Source organism: Molossus molossus, unplaced genomic scaffold (assembly GCF_014108415.1).
Source record: "Molossus molossus isolate mMolMol1 unplaced genomic scaffold, mMolMol1.p scaffold_m16_p_3, whole genome shotgun sequence".
Classification (NCBI taxonomy): Eukaryota; Metazoa; Chordata; class Mammalia; order Chiroptera; family Molossidae; genus Molossus; species Molossus molossus.
Window position 1 is genome coordinate 130,438,826 of NW_023425366.1, and position 17,017 is coordinate 130,455,842.

Here is a 17,017-nt window from a genome sequence, read left to right on the forward strand (position 1 = left end):
CTCCCGCTGGGCCACCCGTGAGCCCCGTCCTGGGGCCAACGCGGCATAACGCGCAACCGTCATCCCGCCCGCGCGCCGCTCCCCGCCCTCCCCCTCCCCCTCCCCCTCCCCCTCCTCCATCCCTGGGCGCGGCCTCTGCCCTGAGCGCTATCCTCTGGGAAGCCCCACCTGCGTTGCGCGCACTGTCCCGATCCGCCAGCCACTCCGGTGACCCACCTGCAAACCTTCCTCCTGCCCCCCCCAAATCTGCGGATGCTCCTCTTGCCCGACCCCAGCCCAACACCACCTCCGTGCAGCCTCACGGTTGGAATCACAGGGTCTGAATTCTGACCCAGCTGTCTGGGTACCAAGTGACTGCCTCCTAGCGCCAGGAGCTGGGCTCTCCAGCCCACAGGTCAGACTTCGTCGGAAGAGGGCGCTGGAGGGACACGGGCTTCCACTGTGGCTTCAGGTGTTTTCTCTTAGATTCTTGCAGCACGTGTGGGGACAGTTCAGGGCACCCCCACCCCCACACGCTCACACACACCCGTCCTCATTAAGTGTGGCTTCCCAGTGATTCACGCAGGTGTCCTTGCCTGCCACCAGCCTGCCATCCCAGAAAAGTGTTTTCTGTTTGCCAGTCCAGGTCACAGCTCCCAGGGGTCCAGCCTAGGCAGTCTGTGCCCTGAGGGCTGCTGGCTGGCAGGAGCGAAACAGGCCTGGCCTAGGCCAGTCAAAGTCCCCACCATCAAATGAGCCCAAAGTACACTTTCTCTTCAAATTCGTTTCTTCCTGGTGTAATCTCCCTCAGATTTAGGCTATTCTTTAGCGTTCTCTTTACTACCTTGTAGCTAACCCGTTATCGTTAAAGTGCTTTTAGTAGAGGACCTGACGCATAGTATTTTTTGTTTCTTGCTGCAAGATGAAGAGGTGAGTTGGGGGTAGGTAGGGACAGTGGAAGAGACTACCAGAGTAAAGGAAGTTCTTAAAGGGTCGTTGATGAAGCCAACTGGGAGAGTAGATGCAAGAGCTTAGTAAAATAGCTTCTCTCTCTCTCTTTTGAAACATAGCTAGCCTGGGAAACAAATTTTGCAATTACTGACATTGTTGCTGGACTGAAGAGGGGGCCAGATGCCTCTGACACTCATGGGCAGGAGGTTCTTTTGACATCTTTAGAAAATGAATTTTTTAACACTCACACTGGACAATTGATGGTTTTTATTGGCGTGGAATTAACACTTCTGGGGTTGTAAAGTCCCATGTCCCTCAGTCCAGTCCCCAAAGAGAGGTATTTGTGGATTCAGCAAGGCTAGAAATGAAGCCAACGTCCAGAGTGTCCGTTCCGTGATGCAGCTGTGTTTAGATCAGGCATCAGGCTAGATTCTGTCCATTAATCTATTGTTTGGGTCCCACATGGCTGTGGGCCACGTGGAGGAATTCAGAGCGCGGGAGCTCCAAAAAGCAATCTGGCACAGGCAGCAAGAGAGACAGCAGAAGCAATCTTTCCTTTGTCTAGGAGATTAAATATTCAGGTTTCCCTGGCTGGCAGTGGCCATGCCTATTCTGGCCACTGACTGGCTCCCAGGTGTTCTGGACAGGTAGGCATCTCCCACATCACTCAGACCTCAGGGCATGCTTCTAAAATTGCCTTTGTTGCCCTGCCTGTTATGCTCAGTGGTTAGAGCACTGGCTGTGGGACCAGAGTCTCAGGTTTGATTCCAGTCAAGGGCACATACCTTGGTTGTGGTTCTGTACCTGGCCCTGGTAGAGGTTGTACCTGAGGCAGCCAATCAATGTATCTCTCTCACATCGCTGTTTCTATCTCTCCCTTCCTCTCTCTCTAAAAAATTGGGTTATTAGCAATTTAGCTAATCTGAGCACCCCACCTATTGGGGTTGTAAGGATTATATATATTTTGGTATCAGGATGAGCATACAGGTTTCAAGTTCCACTTTGTCATTGTGATTTAACTGTTGATAATCTTGTCTTGGCAGGTCTCAGGACTACTTGGGTAAAATAACCCCCCTCTCTTGCCTTAATATCTAGCTATCCTGCCTAACAACCTCATTTTTCCTTCTTTCCTTCTTAGTTAGAGGTGGGCAAGAGTAGGGAGGAAAACATATTTTCAAAGAATGTTTTTGCTTTATGTTCTTGAACTCTAAATGTACTTGGTGCAAACGTCATCTCACAAATGTAAAATCTTGGTTTAAGTTTTGGAAATAACCCAATTTACCCCATAAACATTGATATTTATTTTAATTAGATTATTTTGGATATAAAATTAGGGTGTGTGTGTGTGTGTGTGTATGTGTGTGTATCTCTGGGAAGGGCTTAAAGCTGCTTTTATCTATAACTCAACCTAAAAATAAATCTCATACTCTTCAAGTTGTCCCATCTAACAGCTCCATCATTTCTGGATGTTTCTGTTCAAACACTCAGTATTCTCAGATATAGGTTCTTATTCCCACCCTGATAAATGCTGGTCTTTCATATTTCTAGGAGAGAAAACATGAATTTCACCACATGTCTTTAGATTTGCACATGCTGGATACACAACCCACCCATGTAAATCTACAAAGAAGGGATGTATGGTTACATGAAGAGTTTTTTTTATTATTATTGGCACCAAGATACACACACAGGAATGCCCCTCTATGTATCCAGGTATAGCAGAGGTCAACCTGAGAAGACATAGTCACAGGTTGGAACTGAATCTCATGGCACATTATTGTAGTCATTAAGTCCTTTGTTCTCTGGGATAGCAAAGGTCAGGAAGACTTGTTCCAGTGTTATCTGACTGACATAATAATCTTCTAAACTGAATTGCTCTTTAGCATCCTCCAAAATGCCAAACACCTGCAATGAAAGGAAAGTGCAGTCACCATTGCAATCCTCCCCTCCAGCCCCAACCCCAGGAGCCTCTCCTCCACTTCCAACTGCTGCAGAGTTAATGTTCGAGGGGAAAAGGCACAGAGGAGAGATGAAGAAAAAGGTGAAATAGATCATTGAGAAACCTTTAGAAGGAGTTCTCTGTCCTCATTCTCTTGATGGACATGGACTAGTAATCTAGGGTGTCTGAACAGGAACCTAAAGTCTCTGCTCCTACATCAGGCTCTTCATTACACATTCCTGAAGAGCCAATATTCCACCCCCTCCTTAGTGCTGTCTTAGCATGTGATGTTAGAAGGGCGTGGTTTCCACAGTCACCTTTGCCCAGCTATTGTCCGTGCTGGGGATGTAATAGTTCAGGATCTCTTTGCTCTCCTGCTTTAATGTACTACCTAAAAAAGGTAAACATATCGCACATAGGATAGGTGAATACTCTTACAGATTTAATTTAAAATTGCCAAAATTTGCTACATCTATTTAGTTATACGTAATAGAACTATGAATAGACACCATTATGACAAAAGGGGATGTGATCAAATAACTCATTCTCTTTGGTTTATACGACATGGCTAATTCCTTTCAGCAGATTTATTCCTGACGAAACAGCCTTATTATGTGAAGTTCATAATGACTGAGGTCTGGCTTGCAGGCGCACACACAAAATGTTGCTCACATGCCCAATGAATGAAACCCAGCCTTCAAAAATTCTAAGACTTTATTTCTGAACACGGGGCCGAGAATCTGAGCTGGGAGGATGTTCAGGCTGCTGGTGTGAGGAGGTAGAGTGTTTGTACAGTGTGTCTGCCAGGGAGGACAGCAGGACCAGGCCTGCTTGCTGTGCTCACACACCATGTGAAAGATGCGATCATACATATACAGCAAGTCAGGGTGTGTTATTGTTTCTATTACAGGTGAGTAAGAATCATTTCTAATTTAGAACAAACTGAGGTGTTTACACTTACTGCATATTTGCAGGTTATCACAAATTGAATTAACTGTAATAAAAATGTGTTAAAGTAAAATAATAGATATTTATAATGTGTGGATTTTCTTAATATGAGTTTTAATGCATGTATTGTCTCCATGATCACATAAAGCTCTTCTTTTTTTGCGTGTGAAATATTTCAGATAGCTTAGTGAGTTACTCAAAACAAACACTGATAAAACTACCCCATTTAGGTCAAGTAATATTAGTAACTCAGACAGTCCCATGGGTCACTTCCCAGCCTCTGTCCCCCATACAACATAACTAATACCTTCATGATATTATGGACATTTCTTTTTTAATGTCTTTTTACCTAAGCACCTGCCCCTAAAAATTTAGGCAGAGTTTTCCTACTTATGTGAATGGAATCATCTAGCATATATTCTTTTCTTTTTGCTTTCTCTCAATGTTTGTAAGATTCACTCAAGTGGTTGCATCTAACTATAATTCATTTATTTTCCTTTCTAAACTATAATCTGGCATCTAAATATTCCACAATTTATGTTCCATTCAGCTACTGAAACTGTAAGAACATTGACCTCTGCTTCACTGAGGCCTTTTCCTGAGTTTGCTTTGTCTGCTTTTGTTTGGAATATATTCATTTTTTTCCACATTTTGCTTGATACACTCTTTGCATGTTTCCATGTTTTAGGCAAAAGAGCTGACGTCTTTCATTCCTGAAGGAGTGGCCTTGTGTAGAAGACACATCTTATCACTCAACCTTGCCCTAGCTCTTGACTGTTTCTTTTATTTTATTTTATTTTATTTTATTTTATCCTCACCTGAGGACATTTTTCCATTTTTTGTTCAGGTAGAGTGGGAGGGAGAGAGAGGAACAGAGAGAGAGAGAGAGAAACATCGATGTGAAAGGAACACATCGAGTGGCTGCCACCCGCACAACCGACCAGGGCCGGGGACAAACTGCAACCGAGGTACATGCCCTTAGCAGGAACCGAACCCGGGTCTCTCAGGACCGCAGGCCGACGCTCTAACCGCTGAGCCAAACCGGCCAGGGCATCTTGACTGTTTCTTAAACCTTTGTGATGATCTAAGGAGCCTGGTTTACTTTGATAGGTCTCAGTTGCTGAGTGTGTGCCAACTCCAGTCAGTGTTCCAGGGAGTGATCCCAGCCAGCACCTAGTTGCAGGCTGATCGAAAGCCAGACCCCAGGCAGCAGCTTTCAAAGTCTGCAAATACAGTTTGGTGGGGCTGCAACTGACACCCTGCTGACCTCCAGACCAGGAGATCTGGAAGTGACTCCTGGACAATAGCTGCAAAAACCCCGGCGCTACAGATGTGTGTAAAAGTTCCTTTCTGGGAGAAACCAGTGAGCTGTGGAGAGGCGAGGGGAGGGCGCCAAGATGGTGTCTCCCTGCCTCATTCCCTAAGCACCTCTGTAGCCTCTAGATGTATGGCCAACCTGAAGCCTATCCTCGGGTTGGATCTAGGATAACTAAAGGAGTCTCTTCCCTAGGCAGACTGGGGATGTATTTCAGTCTGCTGTCTGTGCAGGGCTCTGGTGTGGTCACCTGCCCAGAACTCCCTTTCTGATTGTCACAGTGCTAGGGACTCAGGAACACAAGCTCCTCTGGTCACCAGGGCAGCATGATCAAGGAAAGTATTCTGTGTGGACTGCACTCGTTTGGGGCCTTAGAGAGGCTGTGGGAGAGTGGTGGGCAGGGCCTGCCCGCCGCTCTAGTGGCCCAGGCAGAGCTCAGCCAGCGGAGGGACGTGGCCCTGCTGGGCTAGTGAGGGAAGGGGAGAGGACAAAACGGCACCTCCAGCACCTCCATTACCCAGGAAAATCCCTCCTGGTCCCTGACCCTCCAGTAGATGTTTTTAAGATTAACAATTAAATCTTCCCACATATTCCAGGTACCTCTCAAACTGCTGCAGCCTTTGCACCAGGTTCTGGGACATGTCATTTCCTCAAAAGGAATATCTCAGACCCCACAGCCCGCAACCCTCCAACCCCTAGGCATAAACCTTAACTGGTTTTCAAAGTAAAATGTTTTGGAGGGTCTCATCTCTTCAGTGCAGGTTCCCAGGTTTGGGGTACTTGATGTGGGGCTCAAACCTCTCGTTCCCGGGAGAGAAACTCGGAAGCGGTGAGACCCCACCTTGTTGTGGAATTGCCACACCAGCGGTGGGGTTTGTGCTGAGCCTGTGTCTCTGCCTCTCCTACCATCTTGATGTGGCCCTTTTATCCCTTGTTGTGGAGAAAGGTTTTCAGTCTTTTCCAGCAGAATTTGCTACATACATAGCTGGTCAGAATATCCCATCTTGGACCCCAGAAAAACTTTCTTAGCTTTAGGATTCTGTTTCTTCTTCAGAGTATTCTGGGATGTACTAAAAAATATGGCTTCTCAGTGTAGACCTTTCTCTGGTACTTGCTGCTCTCTGTCTCTTGTGTTTCTCTCCTCACTTCAAACTTAAATTAGGGATGCTTTCCTCGACAGAAGGTGTCTGTGAGCTCCTGCGTGGAATTAGAGGGTGCTGCTGACCACCATTAGGGCCCCTTCCCATGGCAGTCTCAGCAGGGTTCCCCAACCTGGAGCCCAGAGCACCGCTCATCCCAGTGCTGACTGTGGCACTTGCTTCCAGGATTTGCATTTTCTTCCTCTTTCCCCTTCATTTTTCTTCCCCCAACCCCTGCTTTCTTTTTTGGTTGTTAAAAAGAGTTTCTGACTTTTGTTTCTGAGCCAATTTTCACATTAAGATGTAGTCATTTAATTTCTACCGAGTCCTTGTTTTATTTTACCAGGAAGGCTTTTCAGAGTATATAACCTTCCGTATGGCAGAAACAAAGTCATTTATTTGTGCATTCAAAACAATACATGGTTGCTGCCCTGCCCTGTATGACTCCACAGTTAGAGCATCAGCCTATAGACCAAAGAGTTGCAGGTTCAATTCTGGTCAAGGGCATGTACCTCGGTTGTGGTTTAGTTCCAGGCCCTTGTCGGGGTCCTGCGGGAGGCAACCAATTGATGTGTCTCTCTCACATCGATGTTTCTCTGTCTGTCTGTCTCTCTCTCTCCCACCCCTCCCAGTCTATATAAAGATAAATGGAAAAATATCCTCAGGTGAGGATGATAAAAAAAAAAATACATGGTTACTTAATTTTCCTTGAGATTATGTAGAATCATTTGCCCTAAATATCCTCATTACTTTGGTAAGTCCTTTTTCAAATATATATTCTAGATGACTTTTGTTTGTAATATTTATTCTCTTTATAAATCAATATTTAGGTATAGGTTCCATATCAGTTCCTTTTTTATTCGAGAAAGGACTTGGCAGCAACCACCTTAAAGCTGAGACTGTGCCTCTAGCCCACATTCCCATTAAAGAACACATCCTTGTGTCCACGTTGTCGAGGACAGGTCTTGGGTCAGTGTTTAGTGTTTCTCCTTCAGGAAGAGCAAGTTGTTAGAAGAGTAAAAGAGGTTTTCTGGTCACAGCTTCTCTTTGTGGTAATTTAGGGGCGACGTGAACTAGAACTCTGATATAATGAGTATTCAAAAATATTTGTTGAATGAATACATAAGTGCATGGATTTAATGGACATCCCCCCTTGTGAGTGTCAGAGATGTATTATACTACCTATGAGCAGCAGAGGAACTGTTTCCCATACATCTGTTCCCCACGTATGCTCTGCCATCCATTTCTTATCAATGTTCTGATCACCATTCTTACTGTGTAATTGATCAGACTGTTCTCCCTCATCAAGAGATAAACTTCTAACTCCTCAGGCTGACATACAATGGGAACTTCTGTGGTATTTTTCACCACCAGCAAAGCAGAAACTAAGATAAAAAACCAGAATTATTAGAAGCCTTGCCATGCTCCTGCTTCATGTTTAGGAAAGACCGTGAAGGACAGAGAGTTTCTGTCCCTGGATTGCACCGTGTGGGCAGAGAAAAGCTTACTGACTTTAGCATACAAGAGCAGATCTGCTCTTGAAGGAGAGAAACACTTACTGGTTCTTCTTTGTACTGTAATACTATGTCCTGGCTGAGACTGAAAGACCAGCGTTACATGCTCAGCTGGAGGGGAAACACCTTAAAACTCTGCACGGATCTTATGTCAAAATAATTGAGAATTATGATAATTATGATTTTAGAAATATAATTTACATGGACAGAAGAAATCCAGATCTGTCTTATCAAAGTAATACTGGAGCTTAGTGTGAATCTTTTTTGTGTGCATGCAAAATTTCTTAGCATAACCAGGCACAAGAAGTTATAGAAACAAGGATCCCAACAGGAACTCAGTGTGGAAGTCAATAAATATTAATAATCCATAGGAATCAGTTATTGGAGACATAAAACATACACCTACTAAGAACAACAAATATGGTTTAATACATCTTGAACAAAGTTAGCTCAATCTAATTTACCTGGAAATGTCATCATGATAAAATTTTTTAAATCATCTAATGTTTGCTTGTGTGTATCAGTATTGATCTTGATCTTCAGGATATAAAACTTGCCAAACTTGTTCTTGAGGTGCTGAGGGCTGCCCAGACACACAAACTTCCCCTTCACCATGATGGCCAGCTTGGTGCAGAAGATGTCACATTCCTCCACTCTAGCAAACACGATGCCACAACAAAGCAAAGTTGAAAAGTTCTCTGTTGGACAACTTTCTATAATTCAGGATTTGGTGATTCTACTTTCAAAGGGAAGTGGAATTTGCCAATCATAAAGCTCATAGTTGAGAAATGGAAATGTTTCAAATGATGAGTAGAGTATGGAACCCTCACAGAGAACATCTAACTCCTTGCCCTCTCCCCACTCTTGGTTTCTTAACTTAATGGATTCTTGGCTGTTCCACACATTAGGATTAATAAGGAACTCACACTCTCAAGCAAGTTTGCTGTCCAATATTCCTAGCCCCCAGTAAGTCTCTTGTTCAATCACTAGAACAACCACTTACTAGCCCCCAGTAAGTCCCTTGCCAACCCTCTTCCAAGCCTGTTAATGAGTCACACCTGTGGGAGGTTATAATAATGGCTTTGCCACTTTCACGAGCTTGTATCACAGCATCCCAGAGCAGGCGTCGGGCAACTGGGTCCATGCCAGTTGATGGCTCGTCCATCAAAATTACTGCGGGTTTTCCCATTAGAGCAATAGCAGTACACAGACGACGTTTGCTTCCTCCACTTCATGGTCGTAGAAGGAGAGAGAATGCAGGGTAAGGGAAAGATATACAAATCAGTTGCTTCTGGGACAGTGTTAGTACAAACATCTAAAATGTTAAGAGTCTCAGCAAACACTTAACATAGATATCCACAATGTTGGTTAGATGTGGCTTCAACAAGGTATCAGGTTCAAGTACAGGTGTTTATATCAATTATTTTTTTCATTTGAAATGTAGAGGAGTAACTTTTATGTAACTGATTTTAGCAGTGTTATCAGTGACATTTATTTACTAGTTCTTAGGGTATCATGATTTTACAGGTACATAAATACCACCATAATTTATATCCTTTTTCTTGGAAAACAAAGAACCATATGGACACTAGGAAGAATAAGATGCTCCCCTTTGAGATTCAGAAGCTACAGTTCAAACATAACTAGCATTTTGAGTTTTATTTCTGTAAAGAAAAGACATGGAACCACATTGCTCTGTCTTATTACTGCACTTTAACTTAGCAACCCAGATAACTCCATAATTAAATTATTGTGTGCTAGAAGGAACTAGGTGGTGCTGTGGGCATTTATTTCAAACATCAGGAACATGGGGAAGCACCACAACATTAGCAGCATCAACAAAAAGATCAACATAATGACTCACCTGTAAGTACTGATAATCCTGTCAGCATAGGGCTCCAGTTGCAGTGAACCCAACCATTTTCTCACGTGCAGCTGAATTTGGGGCTCAGAGACTCCCCATACTCTGGCATACATGATCATTATTTCCCGACCAGTCATGTATTCCAGCAAGGCATCAGTTTGAGGACAATAGCCAATTCTTGACTTCACCTGATTACAAAAATTGCCTTAATAAAGACCCAAGTCATCTGTCCCACTGAGCATTTTTGAATGAGATAGAAGACCTTCAGTTCTCCAGGCCATGCCTCTAAGAGTCCTATCAAGAATTTTCTCTTTTAAAGACTAAAAAATTATGGCCAGTGGATCTATTGTCATAAGTTGAAATAATGCGTTCCCCAATTCAGTTTTAATACTAAATGTGGAGGAATATTAGAATATGAGAGTCTCTTCTCATTAATGAGGAATTCCAAGGGGCTTGGCCACAGTGGATGTTCTTGCCCTACAGAAGTTGCACAGTCATGTATAGATCTTGTCTCCTAGTAAGGCTGAACCAGAAGCAAAGCCTTTCCTCACTCCCACACACAGGAGAATCCAATGAGTGTTGCTTTATCAATTAACCAAACTGTGTGTGGATTTGTCTTCAGATGCACATAGACTAGATAGCCAGAGAAAAGGTATTATTAGTTTATTAAAATTAGTTCAAAATTTAAAATAAAGTTATTTTAAATAACTGAAATTCATACCTTTTCACTGGAACTTTATTCATTAATTTACAGTGATCCCAGACTATGTATGGCTCTAGACTCTTGACAGAAATAAACTAAACCCCTTCTTTACTTTAGGTATAAAATTATTCTCTCATATAATTTTTAAAGTATATGAGCTACATGCAAAGATAACTCAGAAAACAAGAAAAAAAAATACCATTAATGCCATTAGTAGAAACAATACTTACCAGAAACATCTGTAATAACTTCAGGTATTGGGATTAGTAGATACATGAAAAAATGATAGTATTTTTTATTTTAAAATAAAATTTAAAAGCTTAAAACCATCTTTATGAAAAAGGAAAGTATAAGGTAATATAGACCTTTTATAAATATATATCTAAACACCTAGAAAGTGAAAAAAGAGTCATGCTACAATTTCTATGGATGGGTTCAACAGCAGTCTAATCATAATGGAAGAAATTAACCTGCTGAAGATAGGTCATATGTTCCTAGAAAGCAGCACAAAAGTAAAAAGTAGGGAATTATAAAGCAATATTGAGAGATAAGGATGATAAACTGGAAATATCACATCTGGATAATCAGAATTGCAGATGGACAGAAAGAGGAGAACAAGAGAAATATCTGAAAAACTAATAAATAATCCAGAACCAACTTAAGATATTGATAAATTCAAGAATGCCAATAACTTCTAAGAGTAAAAATTTAAAGATCCATATCTAAGTACTTCATATTGAAGCTTATGTAAAACAGAGAGAAAAATTAGAAAGCAGGCATAGAGAAAGATTATCTGTAAACAATGTCATACTGACAGCTGATTTCTCAAAAGCTAGATGATAGTGAAACAATATATTAATCTGCTAATTAAAAATAATTGAAAACTTCAAATTCTATACACAGTGAAAATATCTTTTGCCATTAAGTGAATTAAAGGCATTTACAGAAAAAAAAGGTGAAAATAAATAATAAAAGGTTGAGATTGAGATAAAGAAAATGTCTGCAATTGCCACTGCTATTCAATGTGGAATAGAGGTTCTAGCCTTTGCAATATGCAAGGAAAAATAGCATAGGATTGGGAAGAAAACAAGCCCCCACTATCTGCAACTAGTCATAATTGTATAAGTAAAGATTCTAATATAATTTATAAATAAATATTATAATTAAGAAAATTTAGCAATTTTGTTGAATGCAAATTCAATATTTAAAAGTCAGTTGTACTTCTATAGACCACCAATAAGAAAGTATCTCTTGCATACAGATGAAAGGAAACAAGAGAAGTATCAAAACGTGTAAATATAAAAAATACTCTACACAATGGAAAGCAGTAATGGTGGAAACAAGACATACATAAAACAACAAAATGACAAAAGTAAGTCACTCCCTATTAGTATTCACTTTAAATACAAATGAATTTAATACCTCATTAAACAAACATATAGTGGCAAAATAAATGTAAAAAACACCAACATGATTTCAGTGAGATTTACGTAGATTTAACAACATAAATAAGTTGAGAGTAAAAGGACAAAAAAAGAAAGAAAGAAAAAAGTCTATGCAAATAGTGCCCAAAAGATCTGGATGGCTATACTATCATTAGACAAAGTAGACTTTAAGTCACTAACTGGTACAAGAACAAATACTTTCAGAATACTCATAGGGATGTTAATTATAACATAAGGAAGTCAATAATATTATAATAACTATATATGGTGCCAGCTGGGTACTTGAAATATTGGTGGAACCACTTATAAAGTATATAACTGTCTAACCACTATGCTGTACACCTGAAACAAATGCAAAATAATTATGACTATAATGTAATTGAAAAATGAAAAATTGCAAAACAGGATACATTATATATTGATAAAATAGTCAATTCACCGTGAAGATATAAAATTATACACACATACACCAAACATCAGGATTTCAAAGTAAAGAAGTAAACAGTAACAGATTTGAAAGGAGAAATAGACAGCTGAACAATATGAGTTAGAGTCTTCTACACCCCACTTTTATTGTTGGGTATACCAACCAGACAGAAGATCAATAAGAAAGCAGAGGACAACACTATAAACTAATTGGACCTAATGACATATACAGAATACTTGACCCAACAACAACAGAATATACATCCTTCACCGGTGTACATAAAGTATTCCCAGGATAGACGATATAATATGCTGCAAATCAAGTCTAATAATTTTAAAGTATATGCAAAATATCTTCGTGACCTCATTGGAATTAAGTTGAAAGTCATAACTTAAGAAAAAGTGGAAAATGTACAAATATGCAGAAATTAAACAACACTTTTTTAACAACAATGGATCAAGGAAGAAATTAGGAAAACCTAACACAACATAACGAAACAACATACCAAAAGTGATGGGATGCATTGAAAGCGTTACTAAGAGAAAAATGTAGAGCTATAAATGCTAACATTAAAAAAGGAAAATCTCACTATTGCCAGTGTGATTCAGCTGGTTGGATGTCATCTGTTCACCAAAAGGTTGTTGGTTTGATTCCCAGTCAGGGCACATGCCTGGGTTTTGGGCTTGATCTCCAGTGGAGGACATATAGAGAGCAGCTGATTGATATTTTAGTCTTATATTGATGTTTTGGTCTTATATTGATGTTTCGTTTTCCCTCTTCCATCTAAACCCAAAGCTAGCAGAAAGAAGGTATGAACCCTGAGAAAGGAGAGACTTACTAAGAAGGGCTCCAGATGGCTACCTGAGCTCAAATGATTAAAAAAACAGAACCTAGTGGCCATTTCTACACAGAGGATCTCATACAAACTGCACTTCAGGGAGAAGGCAGCATTGAACTACCTGCCTGTGCACTGAACTGCCCACTTGCATGGTGGTTCTGCCATCTGAGTCAGCCCTTCTAAAGGAGTAACTGGAATCCTATTTCAACCAATAGGACTGAGGCTTTCCTCACCCAATCAGAGCTGCACAAGTTCAACCAATTAGGCCAGTGCGTTTTGGACCAATCAAACTGCAAGGATTTGGAGTTCTCATTTCCATGAGGACAGTCCAATCAGAGACCAGGGGCGAGGACTTCTGTCCATGTAAGCCAGCTCCCCTCTGGCTCTAAGGGCACACTTTCCTCTGGAGACTGACGACTGCATCTTCCTGGCTGAACTAAAACACCGAAGATGTCTTTCTGGGACAGAGTGGAGCAGAGCAGTGCAGGCCAGAACAGACTGTCACAGAGTAGAGCAGACAAAAGCACAGCAGAGCAAACCAGTGCAGCTCAAAGCAGATCAGCGTGAAGCAGAGCAGAGCTGTCTGGCCCGGAGGGGCCTGGCCCTAGGGCTGCCTCGCCTGAAGGCTGCCTCACAGCTGTGCTGTTTTCACAGCTTGGCTGTATTACAGTTGGGCTGATTTGCACTGAATAAAGTTTCCTTCTTCACTACATCCCAAATTGGGGATTTTTGTTGGCCTTTAATTGGTGCCAATGACCACCAGTTAACAAAAACATAGTAAAGATTAGAGTAAAAGTAAATAAATAAAACAGAGAATAAAAAAAACTTTGGAGAAAATCAATGAAACTAAAAGTTAGTACTTGGAGAAGATCACAAAGTTAACAAACCTTTACTACATTGACTAAGAAAAAAGAGAAGACACAAATTAATAAAATCAGAAATAAAGTGTGACCATTACTGCTTATTTTATACAGATACAGAGTGGGCAAAAGTAAATTTACAGTTGTGAAACTTAAGTTAATGTAAAACAGTTTATTCTTGTATTTATTAATTATTTTTCCATAAAAGTAACTGCAAACCTACTTTTGCCCACTCTATATAAAGATTATGAGACACTACCATGAATGACTACACAGTGAAAAATTGGATAACCTAGAGGAAATGGGAAAATTCCTAGAGACACACAACACACTGAGACTGAATCATAAAGAAATATAAAATCTGGATAGACTGATAGTTAGTAACAGGATCAAATCACTCCTCACCAACCTTCCAAGAAAGAAAAGTCCTAAACCAGATGATTTCACTTCAAGAAGAGTTGACGCCAATTTTTCTCAAACTCTTCCAAACATGTAAAAAGAAAGAACACATCCTAGCTCATTGTTTGATGCAGCAATGCCTAGAACCAAAGTCACAAAAAGACATAAAAAGAAAATGACAGACTTATATCCTTTGTGAATATTGATTCACTATCTCATGACACAATTCCATAGCCTATTAAAAGAATTATATACCATGACTATGTGGGACTTATTTCTGGAGTATGATGATGGTTTAACATATAAAAAGCAATCAATTCAACATACCACATTAACAGAATGTATCATCAACTTAATTGATGAAGAAGATGCATTTGACAAAACTTAACATGCTTCCCTGATAAAGACACACAAGCAACTTGGAATAGAAGGAAACTTCCTCACCACAAAAGAGTAAATGTAAAAAAACCCACAGCTATCACCACACTCAATGGTGGAAGACTGAAAGCTTTCCTCCAAGTATTAGGAGGAAAACAAGGATGTCTGCTTTCACTACTGCTATTCAACAGAGTACTGAAATTCTATCCAGAGAAATTTGGCAAGAAAAATAAATTGAAAACATTCAAATTGGAAAAAAGCAAATAAAATTACCATTGTTCACAGTTCATCTGATCCCATATGTAAGAAAGCCTAGAGTTCACAGACACACAAAACCAGTTAGAATAGACAAATTTACCAAAGATATAAGATACAAAATCAGCATGCAAAAATCAGGTACATTTCTATACACTGACAATGAATAATTGAAAGAGAAAAATTTTTTAAAATTCAATCTACAATAACATCAAAAATAATAAAATACTTAGACAACCAAGGAATCAAAATACACATGCACTTAAAGAAGGCATAAATAAATGGAAGGACATCCATGTCCACAGATTAAGATATGTAATATTAAGATGTCAAAGTTACCAAAAATTATCTATAGATTCAATGCAATCTCTATCAAAATCCTAATGATTTTTTTTTGCAGAATTAGAAAAACCCATCCTTAAAATTCATATAGGAGCTTGAGTTAGCCAATACAAACTCAAAAAAGAATGAAATTGGAAAACTCATACTTCCTGATTTCAGAATTTGCTTAAAAGCTACAGTTATCAAAACATTGTAGTACTGGCATAAAGATAGACAGACATAGAGAAATAAAACAGTACAGCCCAGAAATAAATCCTTGCAAAAATGGTCAAATGATTCTCAAAAAGAGTGCCGAGGACATTCATGAGGTAAATAACAAATGGTGCTGGGAACACTATATATTCACATGCAAAGATTACATTTTTTAAAAATACTTTTTATTGATTGGTTTTAGAGAGAGAGGAAGTGAGAGGGAGAGGGAGAGAGAGAGAGAGAGAGAGAGAGAGAGAGAGAGCCAGCCAGAAAGACGCTGATGTGAGAGCTAAAATTGATTGGGAATTGAGTCCAAAACCTAGGCATGTACCATAACTGGGAACCAAACCAGCAACCTTGTGACGCACTGGATGATGGCCAACTAACTGAGCCACACCAGCCAGGGTGCAAAGACTGAATTTTGACCCTTACCTTCTACCATATAATAATGAACTCAAATGGATCAAAGACCTAACATTAAGTTCTAAAACTATAAAATGCTTAGAAGAAAACATGGAGAGAAGTTGCAATATTGAATTTGGTAAAAATTTTGTTGATATAAAAATTGAAAGTACAGGCAACAAAAAAAGTATGTAAGTTGTACTACATCAGAATTTAAAAATTTTGTGCATCAAAGGCTATTGGAAAAGCAGCCAACAGAATGCAAGAAAATATTTTCAAATCATACATATCATAAGGGATAATTATCCGGATGACATAAAGAATTTTTCCAACAACAAAAATGGTATAAAATTCTGATACATATGTGAACTTGAAGGGTTTATGTTAGGTAAAATAAGTCAGACATAAAAGAACAAATATTACATGATTCTACTGCTATGAGGTACCAAGGGGTATTCATCCCACGAAAGCAAAGATGGTACAATAGTCGCAAATCAATAAATGTGATACACCACATAAATACAATGAAAGACAAAAGCCATATGATTATATTAATAGACACTGAAAGAGCATTGGACAAAATGCAGCACCCATTTCTGATAAAAACACTCAGCAATGTGGGATTAGAAGGATCATATCTCAATATAATAAAGGCCATATATGAAAAACCTACAGGCAACATCATACACATTGAGCAAAAACTATAAGCACTTCCCTTAAGAACAGGAATAAGACAGGGATGTCCACTTTTGCCACTCTTATTTAACACAGTACTGGAAGTCATAGCCACAAAAATCAGACATGAAGAAAAAATAAAAGGAATCAAAATTGGAAAGGAGGATGTGAAACTGTCATTATTTGCAGATAACATGATACTGTACAAAGAAAACCCTAAAGACTTTATAAAAAATCTACTAGACTTAATAAATGAATTTGGCAAAGTAGCAGGATACAAAATTAACATCAAGAAATTGATGGCATTCTTATATACCAATGATGAACTCACAGAAAAAGAAACTAAAACAAACAATCCCATTTACTATTGCACCAAAAAAAAAAAAAGAAAGAAAAAAGAAAAAAAAAAGATACCTAGTAGTAAACTTAACCAAAGAAGTAAAGGACCTCTT

The 17,017-nt window shown here is 39.7% G+C and overlaps 1 protein-coding gene across 1 annotated transcript in view; it reads right to left on the reverse strand.

The window, feature by feature from the left end:
• Positions 1–2,694: 2,694 nt before the first annotated feature.
• LOC118642185 (ATP-binding cassette sub-family A member 3-like) overlaps positions 2,695–17,017 on the reverse strand; it is a 223,145-nt gene continuing 208,822 nt past the window's right edge. The window contains exons 26-30 of the mRNA XM_036279777.1: positions 9,650–9,837; positions 8,842–9,014; positions 8,250–8,438; positions 3,187–3,260; positions 2,695–2,835 (exon numbers count right to left, since the gene is read on the reverse strand). Of these exons, the coding sequence (XP_036135670.1) occupies positions 2,695–2,835; positions 3,187–3,260; positions 8,250–8,438; positions 8,842–9,014; positions 9,650–9,837 (765 nt within the window). The remainder of the gene's footprint in view (positions 2,836–3,186; positions 3,261–8,249; positions 8,439–8,841; positions 9,015–9,649; positions 9,838–17,017) is intronic.